Genomic DNA, 14,907 nt, shown 5'->3' with positions numbered 1-14,907 from the left:
AGACATGCAGGTCTGGAGTTGAGGGAGGAAGTGGGTCTGAGCGAGACTGAGGAGTGGACATGAGCCTGCAGGTGGAAACCAGGGCCAAGGGGGTGGGTAGGACCACAGTGAGAGAAGGGCGGTAACAGACCCCGGTGACCAACCCCGGGGACCATGGCATTTAAGGATTTGGGGAAGGGAGCCTGCAGGGAGCTGAGAAGGTGCTGGGGAGAGGTGGGAGGAGCAGCAGGAAAACAAAGCGGGGCTCATCCCGGAAGAGAGGACCCTCAACAGGGTCGGATGCTTAGGGTAAGCTGAGGCTGAGGCTCTTAGATTCTTAGGTACCTACTGTGTGCCTCAGAGGGTGACACACTGGAGGAGCCATGCTCCCCATGCCAGCCATCGTATGGGGTAGGAGACCTTTCCCCTGGGCCCTCCTGCTGGAGGGAGGAGCCTGGTTAGGGAGCGGACGGGAACAGGGGGATTGGGAATGATGAATGCAGATGACTCTTTCTGGAATTTTAGTGTAAAGAGGAGAGAACAAAGGATGCTTAAAAAAAAAAAAAAGATGGGAGACGATTGAGCAGTTTAAAATCTAAGGTCGGACAGTAGCGATGGCAATGTTGCCATGAAGAAGACAGAAGGGTCTTCTGTGGAATGATGCCCTTGGGCAGGGGAGGGGCTGGGTCCAGGGCACAGAGTGGGCCAAGGGGATAAGCCTTAGAACAGGGGAGCAATGCTCCCTCTAGGTGCTGGGAGGGAGGGAGGAAGTGGCTGCAGGTGTGAAGCCAAATAGACAGGGATCCTTGACCAGTCAGAGATGGCTCGAATATGTTCTAAATATAGGAATAAGAAATGCGTGTAATTACTACCATCATTAATAGCAAAGTATTCCTCATGAATCAGGCGGTGCCTTCTCCCTAGCAACCTGGATTCCTAGAACTAGCATGAGCAAAGGGAGCAATACTGTCCTGAGGGTACTGCACTCTATTCTTCAGGAGATAAGGCGCTGTCTTCACCCAGAGCCGAACTCTGTAGCGTACAAAGAATTAAAGCGCTTGATGCCTGAGCTGAGTAGTTTTGTTTCTTGTCTTCTTTCTGGCAGCCTTCAGTTTCCACCCAAGGGAGACTGGGCAGCAGGTTTGGGTGGGCTGCAGAGTGGACAGGGGAGGGGACAGGACAGAACTGTCAGCCAGAACAGCCGGGTTGAGCACTTGGGCCTTTTAGCACCAACAGCCCTTCCCATCTCACTGGCTCCCTCTGTATCACTGCATCAGGTCACAGGAGGACTGTGCCGATGGGATCCAAGTGAAATAAGCATGATGCTATGTGCGTTTAGCTGCACACTGCTGTGTGGTTTTCAAGGCCGCTTGACTGGGAGAGCCTGACTGCAGTTGGTTTCTCTGGTTCCAAATCTTGTTTTTTTGAGACAGGGTCTCACTCTGTTGCCTAGGCTAGAGTGCAGTGGCATGATCACAGCTCACTGCAGCCTCCATCTCCTGGGCTCAAATGATTCTCTCACTTCAGCCTGCCGTGTAGCTGGGACCACTGGAGCCTGCTGCCATGACTGGCTATTTTTTTTTTTTTTTTGTAAAAGCAGAGATGAGGTCTTACTATGTTGCTCAGGCTGATCTTGAACTCTGGAGCTCAAGCAATCCTTGTGTCTCGGCCTACCAAAGTTCTGGGATGATAGGCGTGGGCAACTGTGCCTGGCCTTGAGTCTTTTTGTTTATTTTTTAATGAGACAGAGTCTTGCTCTGTCACCCAGGTTGGAGTACAGTGGCAAGATCATAGCTCACTGCAGCCTCAAGTTTCTGGGCTCGAGTGACCCTCCTACCTCAGCCTCCCGAGAAGCTAGGACTATAGGCACGTGCCACCACACTTGGCTAATTTATTTTTTATAGAGGTGGGGTCTTGCTATATTGCCAGGCTGTCCTTGAACTTCTGGCCTCAAGCAGTCTTCCCATTTTGGCCTCCAAAAGTGTTGGGATTATAGGCATAAGCCGCTGCGTCCCGCCTGGTTCTAAGTCTTGAGATGGTTTATTAATTCATTTATTCAACAACCATCGGTTAAACACCGACCGTGTGCTTCAGAAGGTAACAGCACTGTAGGAACTGTGTTCCCCGTGCTGGCCAGCAGGCAGGTCGGGAGACCTTTCCTCTGGGCCCTGCCTAGAAAATACGCTCTTACTTTTTTCCTTCCATAGAAGACTGCGTCTTTTCCCCGTAGGGGAATTCCACCTTCTCCTGGGTCTTGGGAGCCCAGGGGTAGTTTCTGCCCAGGGCTGACCAGGGGAAGCCAGGAGGCCTCCAGGTAGTGTTCTTGTGAGTGGCGGGGTCTACCTGAGAGGTAAGCATCCATGGCCTGTTGAGCAGTCTCCCTGAGGGGGACTGCAGGTCCCTCCTCCCTGTTCCTTGATAACATGTAATAACCTGCTGCAGGCCTGGGACTGCGGAGAGGGCAAGAACCGCTGAGAGGAGCAATGTGTGTAGGCTTGGATTTTCCTTCTGATTCTCAGCCTCTCCTTGGCCCCTGCTGGTGGGCGTGATTTACCATGGGGCTCTGCTCCGCCTTCTTCCGCTCCGTGGGACTTAGCTCTCAGTGTGCAGTCGAGGTGCACAGCAGGTGCGAAGAGCCTGTGGCGGGAGTGGGGAGAATGGAGAGTGGGCTGGGGTAGGAATGTGACCTCAAGACGTGGCTGCTGAGCTCCTAGAGTCTTAACTGCAGAGGATCTGGTGATCATTCGGGCTCCCCACTACCATCTGGCAGGGAAACTGAGGCATGGATGGGTGAGATAGCCTCCCAGGGCACGCAGCAAGCTCGTGACAGGACCCAGAGTGGATCCCAGGGCCCCAACTCCTTATCCAGGTCCCTTTTCACTGCCGGTGGCGGAGATCCCATGGCTTGGGCTCCGTTTTCCTCCACTGCCACCATTTCCTCCATTACCACCACCATTATTTACACAGGGGACTGTCACTGTTGGCTGCATGGGGACTTTGAGACCAGGTTTCGTGCCCTCTGCAAAGGGGACACTGAAATTCAGGGTCTTTTGGTCTGAAGATGAAGAGCAAGGGCTTCTTCCATTCCCAGAATCTGACATTCTGGCTCTGGTTTCAGTGGCTCATGCCTCGGATTTCTCACTGGTGAATTCCGCAGCAGAAACAGGCTACACAAGTTGACTTAAAGAGCCTGGGCCCCTCCAAACCAGTTCCGAAAGAGGCTGTTCCCACCCTGCCACCCCTACGCCATTAATCAGACTGGCCTAGCTCTACCTAGGCCTGTGGCCTATAATCCCAGCACTTTAGGAGGCTGAGGAGCACGGATCGCTTGAGGTCAGGAGTTCGAGACCAGCCTGGCCAACATGGTGAAACCCCATCTCTACTAAAAATACAAAATTTAGCCGGGCGTGGTGGCAGGCACCTGTAATCCCAGCTACTCAGAAGGCTGAGGTGGGAGGATCGCTTGAACCCAGGAGATGGGAGTTGCAGTGAGCTGAGATCATGCCACTGTACTCCAGCCTGGGTGACAGAGTGAGACTGTCTCAACAAAAAAAAAAAAAAAAAAAAGAAAGAAAAAAAAAGTCTCGTTTGGATTAGGCTGTCAGCAGATTCCAGCTGGGCACCTGCTGTGTGTCCTGGGTGTTGCAGGGCATGAGGGATGCTCTTAGGAGGTGACTTGAAAAGTGGAGGCTATTCCTTATGCAGGGAATGTGCCTCCTCCTCGTCATTTGGGGCTGTCCCTTTTCCTAGGGGTCTGCTGGGAATAACAGGCAGCCTCCTTGCTCGGTGAGCCTGCAGGGGGCTAGTTGAGTCTCCACTTCCAGCCTCTGGGTGACCACATGCCGAGGGGTTGCAAAGCCCATCTTTCAGATGCTTGATACCTTGCTGCAGGTAGCCCTGAAGAGGCTGCCCCATCTGTGCTCACTCCTAGGCAGAGGGTGCCTGCCTGGGCACTGGGCCCTCCTGCCTGGATGGGAAATGAGTGTGTGAGGCTGTGGGTCATCACCTGAGCCCTGCTTCTCACTACACACACACACACATGCACACGCACACATGCGCAGGATGAGTGTGAGCCGTCAATTTCCCCTCGCTGATAACATCTCAAGAGGCTATTTTCTTTCCTGCTGAGGCCTTAGCAGAGGAGGGTGGGATTCCTGACACAGTGGTGGGGTCTTAAGGGGAGCCTTGGGCCATCCATCTGCTGTCACTCACTTGCTTTTCCATTCCTGAGCCCCCGAGGCAACCAAAGCCTTGAGGAAAGGTCCAAGGACCTGCAGGTGGTGGGGAAGATAGGAGGGCCCTGCGGGAGAGGGGTCACGCAGACTGAAGCTGGGGATCAGATCACCCACTGAGCGGAACTTCAGCCCCTCCAGCAAGATTCTTCTGGCGACATGGTGGGAGGCAAGGAGGAAATTCTGTCCTCCTCAGTGACCTGGGCGGAGCTGGCACGGTGTGATGGGTGGAGCTGGCATGGTGTGATGGGAAAGGATGCTGGTGGGAGGGCCAGGACAGCAGAGTTGAGCTCTGGCCCTTCCAGGAGTAGCTGTGTGATCTTAGGCAGTTTTCTTCACCTCTCTGGGCCACCTCAGAGCCCTCTGTTGTGAAATGGGGAATGGTCATGGAGAACCCTTTGACTTCAAATCCTGTGATTGATACCCGGCCTTAAGTGGGCCAGCATTGTCCCTTTTCGCCCAGACGCACCTGGAAGTCCTTCCAAGGGGGCTGGCCATGCAGTGTGGTCACAAGAGAGAAGTGTCAGGCAGTTCTGAGTTGCTGTCAGGGAGCTTCTCCTCTAGCTGGGAGACAGACCTGCCCGGGTGAAATGCAAACATTTCGTTGCTAACGTGCCCTGGTCCTGCACTCTTCACTTTGGGAAGGGCTGCTCTGTCTCTTAACCCCTTGGTGGCACGAGCTTTCCCCTGTTAGAGAGCTTTCCTCCGGCAGAGTTGCCAAGTGCCGGCAGCACTCTCGCCCGGAGAAACCTGTGTCTGATGCCTGTTCTGTCTTCCAGGTGAGGAGTTTTACGAAGCCTCCCCCTATGAGCCGGTGACCTCCCGCCTCTCGGACATCTTCAGGCTTGCTTCAATCTTCTCAGGTAAGTGAGCTCGCACTGGGACTTGGCCAGTTCTCCTCTTGTCCCTGTGGCGTGGCAGATGGAGCACTGGGCTTGGACAGGCGTCCTGGCATCTGATGATGGCCCTGCAGCCCATCAGCTCGCCCTTAACAGTTCTGAGCCTCAGTTCCTCCTCTGTGAAGAACACGATGCCCACCTCCCTGGGTGCTTGTGTGGAGCAAGGTGTTGATGGAAATTGTCTGGTCAGCTGGCTGTCATGGGGTAGGGCTTGAATCTGGAACCTGGTGTCACCCTTCTATCTTACCCTCGCTCCCTCTTTCCAGTTCCCTGGCTCTCCTGCTTTGGAGCCCTTCCACTTGGTCATGTTGCTTACCCTGTCTGGGCCTCGGTTTCCTCGGTTGTGATGGGAGAGTACCGTCCTTACCTCATTGGATTGCCGTGAGGTCTAAGTGGGTCAGTGGGTGGTGAAGTGCTCAGCACGCTGCATCAGTCAGCATCAGCTGCGGCTTGGTGTTGCTGGTCCTATGACGATCTGTTCTGCCCTGGGTTTTCCCTTGCTCTTGAGGGCTCTGTTTCTTGAACCACATAAAGGGAAGTGTCTGCAGGAGTCGCTCTGGTCCTCAGGCCACCCCCTGTGCCGTCCACCCTGGGAAGTGATACAGTCTGCATTGGGTTCTAGCTTTGTCTGCCAGGCTCCACATGTAGGGGCCAGGTGAGCTCTGGGGGGTCTTTCTTCTTGGCTTTGTTCTCTGTGGCATCTGGGAGACGCTGGGCCCAGGGCAGCCCACCCTGCCTGGGCGCCAGGGAGGGGCTTCCGGTCTTGGTAGTGCTCTGTGGGGGTGGGGGATGAGCTCCTCTAGGGATTGGTAGAGACTGATGCTCCAGGGGTGGCCAGAGTGGGGCTTGTTCTCAGGGATCTTTGAGCACAGGAAATCTGGTTTACAGACAGTTTTGTGGCAGTCTTTGAAATCTTGTGGAGTTTCTATGGCTCTAAAGCAGGGTTTTCAACAGCAGCACTATTGACATTTTGGCCTGGGTAATTCTTTCTTGTGGGAGGAGCCGTCCTGTGAGTCTGAGGATGTTCAGCAACGTCCCTGGCCCCACTGGATTCCAGCAGTGCTCTTGCAAGCTGTGACAACAAAGATGTCTCCAGATAGGGCCACATGTCCCTTCAGGGGCACAGTCACTGCCAGTTGAGAAGCACTGCTGTAAACCGTGAGCTGAAAGCATTTCCAGTGGGACCTTAAGCCCTTTCAAATAAAGAACTCTCCAGGGCCATGTTTCTCAACCATTCTTTTTTTTTCATTGTTGTTTGCTGGGGAGAAAAAATAATTCTTCCTAACTAGAGAGATTAAATACCAAGGAATAACATTTTGTCTCGAAGGTTTGAGTTTTGGAAGACCATAAGCCATTTTAAGATCTCCTTTTCCTTTTCCTTTTTGCCCACTCAAGAACCAGCTTTTGCTCCCTTGAGGTGACGCCCTTCCATCCCGTGGAGAAAGCACGCTCTAAGAGATTGAAACAGGGATGATACACGTGTCCCTGGTGGGAGAAATCTTGGATGCCCAGGAAGGGAGGTATTGGCCAGGGGGTAGCCGTCTGGGCATGGCCTTGGGCGTTGGTGGTGGTTGCGGTGGTGGTGAATGGAGTGGAGACCTCAAAGTCAGCTGTGTTGAGCACCTTGCCCTGGGCTCTCAGCATCATAACCCCCCCCCCGCCCCAGTGGCTCTGAGCTCAGAGCAGCTTCCATGCTGGCCTTGCCTGTGGGCACCACGGCAGCTCCATGGTAAGTCTTGGCCAAGGGCCGGACTGGATGGGGTTGACTGAGAGTCTTTCCTGCACAGGCATTCTGATTCTTACATTTCCTGATGAGTTTTGCATGGAAATCCACTTTGGACCGTTCCTTCTGAGGCAGTGCTCTGGGGCTAAAGCAGGTTGAAGACGCCATTAGCCTGTGGATGCTGTAGTGGGCATGCCCTGGTGGCCCCCATATGCACCCACGTTCTACTCTGCGTGAAGCTCAGGTACTGGCAGATGACTACTGCGTGCACAGGTGACACTGGGCTTCCCGCCAGTAATAAATAGCTTTGACTTGCTCCTGGATGTTGAAGCGCAGAGATCCTCACCTTAGCCGAAGCCCCTGCTGCTCCTTGGACTCACACTTAAATATCTTCCTAGCAGAAAATCTTTACGTAATGGACTTGACACTCTGGGGGACAGGATGTTGACAAGACAAATGAGGAAATTACTAGGTCTGCAGCTCACTGAATCAGCCCGCTTTCACCTGCTGCCCAGAGATAACTGGGCCCTGCGCAACTCTGGGTTTCTGTGCTCCAGGGACCACTCCCTGCCATGAGGGCTGGGCTTTGGGGACTGTGCCGGTCCCTCCTTATTGCCTCTGCTGACTCTGCTCCACCCAGAGAAGCCTTAGGGGTAGGTAAGTAGGGGTAGGTAGCTCTGTCTGGGGAGACTTGGGCACATAGTTGAATAGGGAGGCCCTGGCCCTGCTACAAAGAAACCAAGCTGGGGCTGGGCACAGTGGCTCACACCTGCCTCTAATTTCAGCACTTGTGGAGGCCAAGGTGGGAGGATTGCTTGAGCCCAAGAGTTTGAAGCTGCAGTGAACCATGATGACACCACTGCATTCTAGCCTGGTTGACAGAGTGAGACCCTGTCTCAAAAAAACCTCCCAAAACACACACACAAAAGAAACCAAGCTGGCCATGGTGAGGAGCTCAGCAGAAAGGAGGCGAGAACGGGATCTGGGAGGCGGTTCCAGTGCAGTTCCCACCATAGATCACTTGTAGGGTCTGGGGCAGGCTCATTTCATGTGCCAGATCTTGTGTCTGAATGAGGACATGAGCTTGGAGCAGTGCTTCCCAACCTTTGTCCCATCAAGGCACACAGAAAATGGTGATGTGGCAGGGCGAGCAGACCAGCTTAGTGCTCAGGCCATCACGAGCCTCCTGCTTGTCAATATCCGGGCACACGTATCCCCCATCTGTGTGTGGTATGCTGGCTGCAAAGTCTTGTTGTGAGTAACCAAGAACCTGCGCTAGAACTTTGGAATTAAAAGGCTGTCACCCCGCAGGATTGCACAAAATCCTGTGGGAAGCCCCTCCCCATCCCCACTCATATTGCCTGCATGCTGCCCCCTCCACTTCTTTGTGTGGAAAGACTGTGGGTAGGGAGGGAGGCATGGAGTCTTGGTGGCCGCTTCTGGTGTATACTATCTCCAGGTGGGACACCAGGGAGGATGCTCCTGTGTCTTTGGGACTCAGTTGCTACTATCTGTTTACCCGCTCCTGTCTGTGAATTCAGGGCTCCGTTATAGGGGCCTCCTGGAATGTCTGTTCTTCCTCATCTCTTTCTGTTGGGGTTCTCGGAAAGTCATACTGGGATTCCGTTGCAAAGAAAGCTGCCAGGATTCCTGCAGCACCCTCCAGTGTCCAGAAGCCTTGGGGAAGGGCAGCTTCTTCCGTCCTCTCTGCCCAGTGCTGCCTGACAGACCCTGGACTCAGCGGTGGGTCAGCGAGTCCTGAGTCCAGGACCAGGTAGGGAGCAGTGTGGCTGTGATCTGAGTCACAGCGACAGCGATGTTAGACGTGTCCACATGTCCTACCCTCCCCTTGTATGTGGGAAGAGATTTCGTGGAGAAGAAGTGAGTTTTGTCCTGTTCCTAGCAATTCAAACTGCTCTTGAAAGCGTGAGACAGTATTTAGGGAGGTGCCTGGAAGAGCGCAGGCCTTGAGCCAGACAGTCCTGGGTTCGAATCCTGACTAGGCCTTTTAGGGGTGTGTGATCTTGCAGCTCACTATGGCCTGTTTGAGCTGTGCTGCCTACGTCTGTAAGATGGACGTGTGATGCCCTAAGAGGGTTCGGTGGGAAGGGATGTCGGCAAAGTGCCCACGGCGCATCAGGGGCTGAGCCAGCTTTGGCACAGTGGGTCATCTTCTGTCTGCCTGGGGTGCTCAGTGGAGGCAGAGGTTATTTAGGTGGGTGCAGGGGTTGAGGAGGTGAAGTGGAGCATCCTCCTCATCCCCAGGCTCCATGACCGTGTGACTGCTGAATCCCAACTGATTTCACCTGGGGAGGCAGGAGAGGGTGGAACCAAGGTGGAAAAAAAGGAAGAGATCTTTCAGGAAGAGAGGTTGCAGAGGGAAGGAGGACCTGGAAGGGTGGTGTGGAGCCAGCAGGGATGTGGGCCTGTAGAACTAGAGAGAGGTGGGTGGATGTCAAAGTGATGAAGAGGACTGGGCGGGTTGGGCAGAGGCATCATCACCAATACTGGGGCCATGCCTAAGGGACGGGGAGAAGTGGGCAGATGGCCTTGGCTGTCATCAGGCGCTGTGTCTGCATTCTCGTGAGGGGCAGGGGCTCTGGGGTCTGGCCATGCTGTGCAAGTGTGGCTAGAGGCTTGGGCATGTGGCATCCTTTCTGAAGCTGGAAGGGAACTTAGGGATCATGGAGGCCCACCCCTTCACCTGAGAGAAGGGGAAACTGAGGCTCAGAGGGATGGCACACATGTCGATGGGATTCCAATCCCCGTCCCACCTCTGAAGCACTTCTCCTCTAAGCCCCAGTCCTGTTCTCTTGCCCAACCTGGGGCCAATGGCAACACCTACCTCTGAGGATTTTTGTTACGACTAAATGAGATAGTGCGGGTGAGTGCTTGGCCTGAGCCTGGCATGCTGCTCTAAGCTGTGTTAGCTTTTAAAACATTAGTATGGACTGGTTTCTCCAAGGTCCAGTGGCAGGTTGTGGCTGGGCCGGCCTAGAACCCGGCATTCTAGAAACTGTGCGTTTGCTGATCTGAGGCCGCCTTTCTCGCTGGGATAGTGCTTGATGGTGACTGGAGTAGAGGTGATCAGGTGATTTCCAGAGAGCAGTGGGCCCCTGAGGCTCAGAGGGAGTCTTGGGTGGGGACGGCCATCACGTGCTGTGCTGTGACAGGGACCAATAGAGGCTGGTGAGTGGCCTGGGCTCAGTGGCCTTTGTGGACTGGAGGTGGAAGAGATGGCATTGTCTACCATGGTTGGCCAGCATGCATCTGGGGTGGGCCATCTTGCTTGGTTGGAGCCTGGAGAGGGCCAGGGATGTTCTTGTTAGATGCTCCTGTGGTCCTTGTTGGAGGGCGGGCTCAGGAGAAGAGGGAATTAGCACTCAAACGCTACCCCTTGCCAAGAAGCCTTGCATACAGCCTCTGACAGGTGACGGCCACCATCCCCTGGTGCCACAGCACTTTGTCCTTTATCATGGTGCTCGCTGCCACGTGTTGGGGGCATGTGTGCGATTGTATGTGTTGGTCTCTGTGTCCCGTGCAGCCATCACCCTCTGTGTCCTCTGCGTGTGTGACACTGTCCTTTGTATCTAATACACGGCCACCGAGGATCCTGGCATCACGGCTGGAATGTGGACTTTGAGACCGGCTAGTCCTCGTTTTGAATCCTAGCCTTACCCTACTGTGAGAGCTCACTGGACCCGTTGAACCTCATGTTTCTTATCTGCAAGATGGAGCAGTCTAGCTGCCCTGCAAGCATTGGCACTCAGCGTGCCGGGGCACAGGAGCATCCTAGGTGCTGGCGAAGGGTCTCACTGTTTGCGGACTGGACGGAGCTGATGGCTTTGCGGGAGGTGCTAAGCAATTGTGAGGTGTCACATGTGTGTGACATCTTAGGAGTATCTGGGGCATTGAGAAGGGGCGGGTCCTGGCCGAGGTGTGCAGGAATTGCTCATGGAAGGGGCAGGGCAAGGCAGGGCAGGGGCAGGGGCAGGGCAGGGGCAGGTCAGGGGCAGGGCTGGGGCAGGGCTGGGGCCAGACCTCGGAGGAACATGTTTTGTTCAGTAAATATTGAGTGCTTCCTGTGTTCCGGAGATGATCAACCACTGCTGTAAGAGAATCAGACCCGTGTCCTCACTGTGTGGTGCAACAGGCAGATACTCACTTAGGGACTCCCTAAGTGGCTTGTTTTCAGTAGCAGTGTAGACCAAGTGCTGCCCCAAGAGGTCTGGGGAGGCAGCAGCCAGCAATGACTGGGGAAATCAGGGAAGTCTTGCAAGAGGCAAAAGTGCGATGTGGGAGTGGTGTTGCTGGTGGCATCATGGCTGGGAGGCCTGGCCGAGCCTGGGGAGATGAAGGAACCCCAAGTCTTTTGAGCTTAGGGGCTCAGGGGACAATGAACAAGTCCTTGTGGCAGACAGGACAGTGGCCTCTCTGGGGTGCTCCAGCCCAGGACTTCTCCGTGGCAAAACTCAGGACGACTGCCTGACTAGGGGGCTCGGGTCCCTAGGGAGGAGTTGGTCTGCCCTTGGTGTGGGGAGAGACTTATCCTTGGGCTCAAAAGTCAGTCCCCAGGAAGACATCCCTGTGGCCCTGCTGGGGGCTGGGGGAGGATTAGACCTGGCTTTGCTCGGCCAGGTGTCTAGGGAAGCCCCTTGCCTTCCCGGGGTCGGCTCCCTGTGTGCACCCCAGGCCTGGGGGCAGGAGACCTAGCCTTTGTGCGGGCACCCCCTCCTCTCCTTGGGCTGCTGAGCAAAATAATACAGGGTGAGGCTTTAATGTTTCAGCGGGTCGGGCTGGTGCCTCTCAGAGACCCCCTTCTGAGGCCACCTGTGATGAGGTGGGGGCACGGGGCTGAGGGCAGGGAAGAACCGGAAGAACAGCAGAGCAGCAGCTCTCCCTGCCCCCTTCGCGGTGGCTCTGGCGATAAACTGCTTATCCTCAGGTTGTCTCCCTGAGCCGAATGCAGAAGTGTGTTATTTAAATTTCAAAATCACATTCTTCTTCTAACAGCTGTCAGAGGCTCTGAGTGTCAACGAAAATTGGGCTTTAGCTGCAGCTCTGTCACCTCCGACACCTCCCCTTTCAGGGAGAATTCATCTGATGGCCAGGGAGTGGGTGTGGGGTGCAAGAGAGCGGGGGCTGTGGGGACAGGGAGAGGTGGACTGTCAGGCAGTGGAGACAGGTGACTGAGTGGCTCTCACGGTGCTTGGGGCCGCCAGGACGAAGGCAGCTTCCCTTTCCACAGGTGCCAAAGCTGGAGGGATCGGCATTTTCCCTCTTCTGTTTTCGTCTGCTCTCTCTCTCTGTCAACGCCAGTGACCTCAGGCTCTTGTCAGTGGGTAGAAGGATTTGCCGGCACTAAGGTGTGAGCAGGGTGCTGGTGACTTCATCTTTGGTTGCCTTTGTGTCCAAGTAAGAAATTGCTGTGAGAAAGACCAGGAGGGAACAAAATGTAGCGCCCCCTCCCACAACCAAAGCCTCTTTCATGGTAGTATTTCAGGTGCTGTGGTTGAAGTGAGATATTTTTGGATGAAGGTATTTTCTGGTACCCTCCAAATAACATCTTCCAGGGAGCCACCTGCCTGCTTCTCCTTCCATGTGTGGGGCAGGCCCCTCCAGCGGCTGGGGTGCGGGGCAGCTCTTGGCCAGATGCCCCTGCTCGGTGCTGCTCCTGAGACGGCACTGGTGGGGCTCCACGCTCCCTGAGCACGCCCTGGCTTCACCATCAACTGCATTCACTCCGGCTCAGAAAACAGGATGTGAGCACCTGCCCTGGGCACTCCCCTCCAACCCGTGCCTGCAGGCTCCTGTAACCCCATGCTGTGCACGGTGAGCAACAGTGGGAGGGGGTCATTGTGTGATGGGAACACGTGTGTGTGTCTGGTGTGTGGAGAGTGTAAGTATGCATGGCATATGCATGTGGTGTGTGAGAGAGGTGGGGTGTGTGTGTGTGTGTGTGTTTGGAGACGGTAGATATGTATAGGCAGTGGTATATGTGTGTGTGTAGTGGTGTGTGTATGTGATGTGTGTGAGGTGTGTGTGTGGGCATGGTGATATGTGCAGGTGGTGATGTGTGTTTGTGGTGTGTGTGTATATGTGATGCGTGTGTGGTGGTGTGAGGTGGTGTGTGTGTCTGTAGTGGTGTGCACGGGGTGTGTGAGATAGTGTATGGAGTGCCTGTGATGTGTGTGTGGTGGTATGGTGCATGGCAGTGTGTGTGTGATGTATGTGTTGGTGTATGTAGGTTGTGGTATGTAGTATGTGTTTGAGGTAATGTATGTGTGTCCGTGGTGGAGTGTGTGTAGGTGTTTGTGTGTGTAGGTATGTGTTAGCATGTGTGTGGATGTGGGGTAATGTGTGCTGGTGTGTGTGATTGTGTGGGACAGGGTGTGCATAGGTGGGATGTGCATGAGGTGTGTGTGGAGTGCGTGGGTGGGTGGTTTGTGTGTGTAGGGCTGTGTGTGAAATAATATGGGGTGGTGTGTATGTATGGTGGTGTGTGTGTAGGTGTGTGTAAGGTAGTGTATGGGATGTGTGTGTAGTGTGTAGGTGTGAGGTGGTGTGTATGTAGATGTGTATGAGAGTATGGGGTGTTGTGTGTGTTGCGTGTGTAGGTGTGTGGGGTGGTGTATGTGTGGGGTGGTGTATGGTGTAGGTATGTATGAGATAGTGTACGAGGTGTGTGTGGGTGTAGTGTGTGGAGTGGTATATGTGTGGGGTAATGTGTTGTGTAGGTGTTTGAGGTAGTGTGTGTGGTGTGTATGTATGTGTGTGTGGGGTGGTATATGTGTAGGATGGTGTGTATGTAGGTGTGTGTGTAGGTGTGTGTGGGGTAGTGTATGGGCTGTTGTGTATGTGGTATGTGTAGTGTGTGTGTAGGTGTGTGGGGTGATGTGTGGGTGTGTGAGGTAGTGTATAGGGTGTTGTGTATGGTGTACATAGGTGTGTGTGGGGTGGTGTGTGTAGGGGTGTGTATGTATGTAGGTGTGGGGGTGGTGTATGTGTGGGGTGATGTAGGTATGTGGTGTAAGGGTGTGTGTAGATGTATAGGGTAACGTATGGGGTGTTATGTGTGGTGGTGTATGGTGTGTGTGTGTGGGGGTGGTGTATGTGTAGGTGTGTGGTGTGTGTAAGGGTGTGTGTAGATGTGTATAGGGTAATGTATGGGGTGTCATGTGTGGTGTGCGTGTGTGGGTGGTGTATGTGTGGAGTGTTGTGTGTGTTGTGTGTGTAGGTGTGTATAGGGTAATGTATGGGGTGATGTGTGTGTAGGGGTGTGTGTAGGTGTGTATGCAGTAGTGTATGGACTGTTTGGTATGTACGTGTAATATGTGTCTAGGTATGTGGGGTGGTGTGTGTGAGGTAGTGTATGGGGTGGTGTGTGTGTGGTATTCTCTGGTATGTAGGTGTGCGGTGTGGTTTATGTGTGGGATGGTGTGTTTATAGGTGCATGGTGTATATGTAGGTGTGTATGGGGTAGTGTATGGGGTGTTGTGTGTATGGCATGTGTAGGTGTGTATGGGGTGCAGGTGTATATGGGGTAGTGTATGGGATGTGTGGTGTTGTATGGTGTGTATGTAGGTGTGTGTAGGGTGATGTATATGTGGGGTGGTGTGTGTGTGTAGGTGTGGTGTGGTACGTGTGGTATGTGTGTGAGGTAGTGTCGGTGTGTGTGAAGTAGTGTATGGGGTGTTGTATGTGGTGTGTGTATGTAGGTGTATGTGTGTAGCTGTGTATGGGGTGTTGTGTGTGGTGTGTTGTGTGTGTGGTGTGTGTACATGTGTATGGGATAGTGTATGTGGTGTGTGGTGTGTATAGGTGTGTGTGTGTACGTGTGTATGGGGTAGTGTATGGGGTGCTGTGTGTGGTATGTGTGTACGTGTGTATAGGGTAGCGTATGGGGTGTGGTGTGTGTATAGGTGTGTGTGTACGTGTGTATGGGGTAGTGTATGGTGTATTTGTGTGTCGGTGTGTATGGGGTAGTGTATGTAGTGTGGGGGTAGTGTATGTAGTGTGTGGTGTGTGTATAGGAGTGTATGGTGTAGTGTATGGTGTGTGTAGGAGTGCATGG

General features: G+C 54.0%; 1 protein-coding gene across 4 annotated transcripts in view; it reads left to right on the top strand.

Moving 5' to 3' along the window:
- Positions 1-14,907, top strand: part of GFRA2 (GDNF family receptor alpha 2) — a 100,094-nt gene that overhangs the window by 8,183 nt on the left and 77,004 nt on the right. For 2 of the 4 annotated variants that reach the window (XM_031935842.1, XM_023216648.2), the window contains one exon: positions 4,991-5,074. The exons of 1 other annotated variant lie outside the window; for it this stretch is intronic. In XM_031935842.1, coding sequence (XP_031791702.1) covers positions 4,991-5,074 — 84 coding nt within the window. Of the gene's footprint in view, positions 1-4,990; positions 5,075-7,341; positions 7,491-14,907 lie in introns of those variants that run through there. One more of the 4 variants, XM_023216652.1, reaches the window with a different exon arrangement.

The sequence above is a fragment of the Piliocolobus tephrosceles genome, chromosome 7 (genome assembly GCF_002776525.5).
Source record: "Piliocolobus tephrosceles isolate RC106 chromosome 7, ASM277652v3, whole genome shotgun sequence".
Taxonomy (NCBI): domain Eukaryota; kingdom Metazoa; phylum Chordata; class Mammalia; order Primates; family Cercopithecidae; genus Piliocolobus; species Piliocolobus tephrosceles.
Note: the sequence above shows the minus strand (reverse complement) of the source record. Positions and strands in the feature narration are given on the sequence as shown.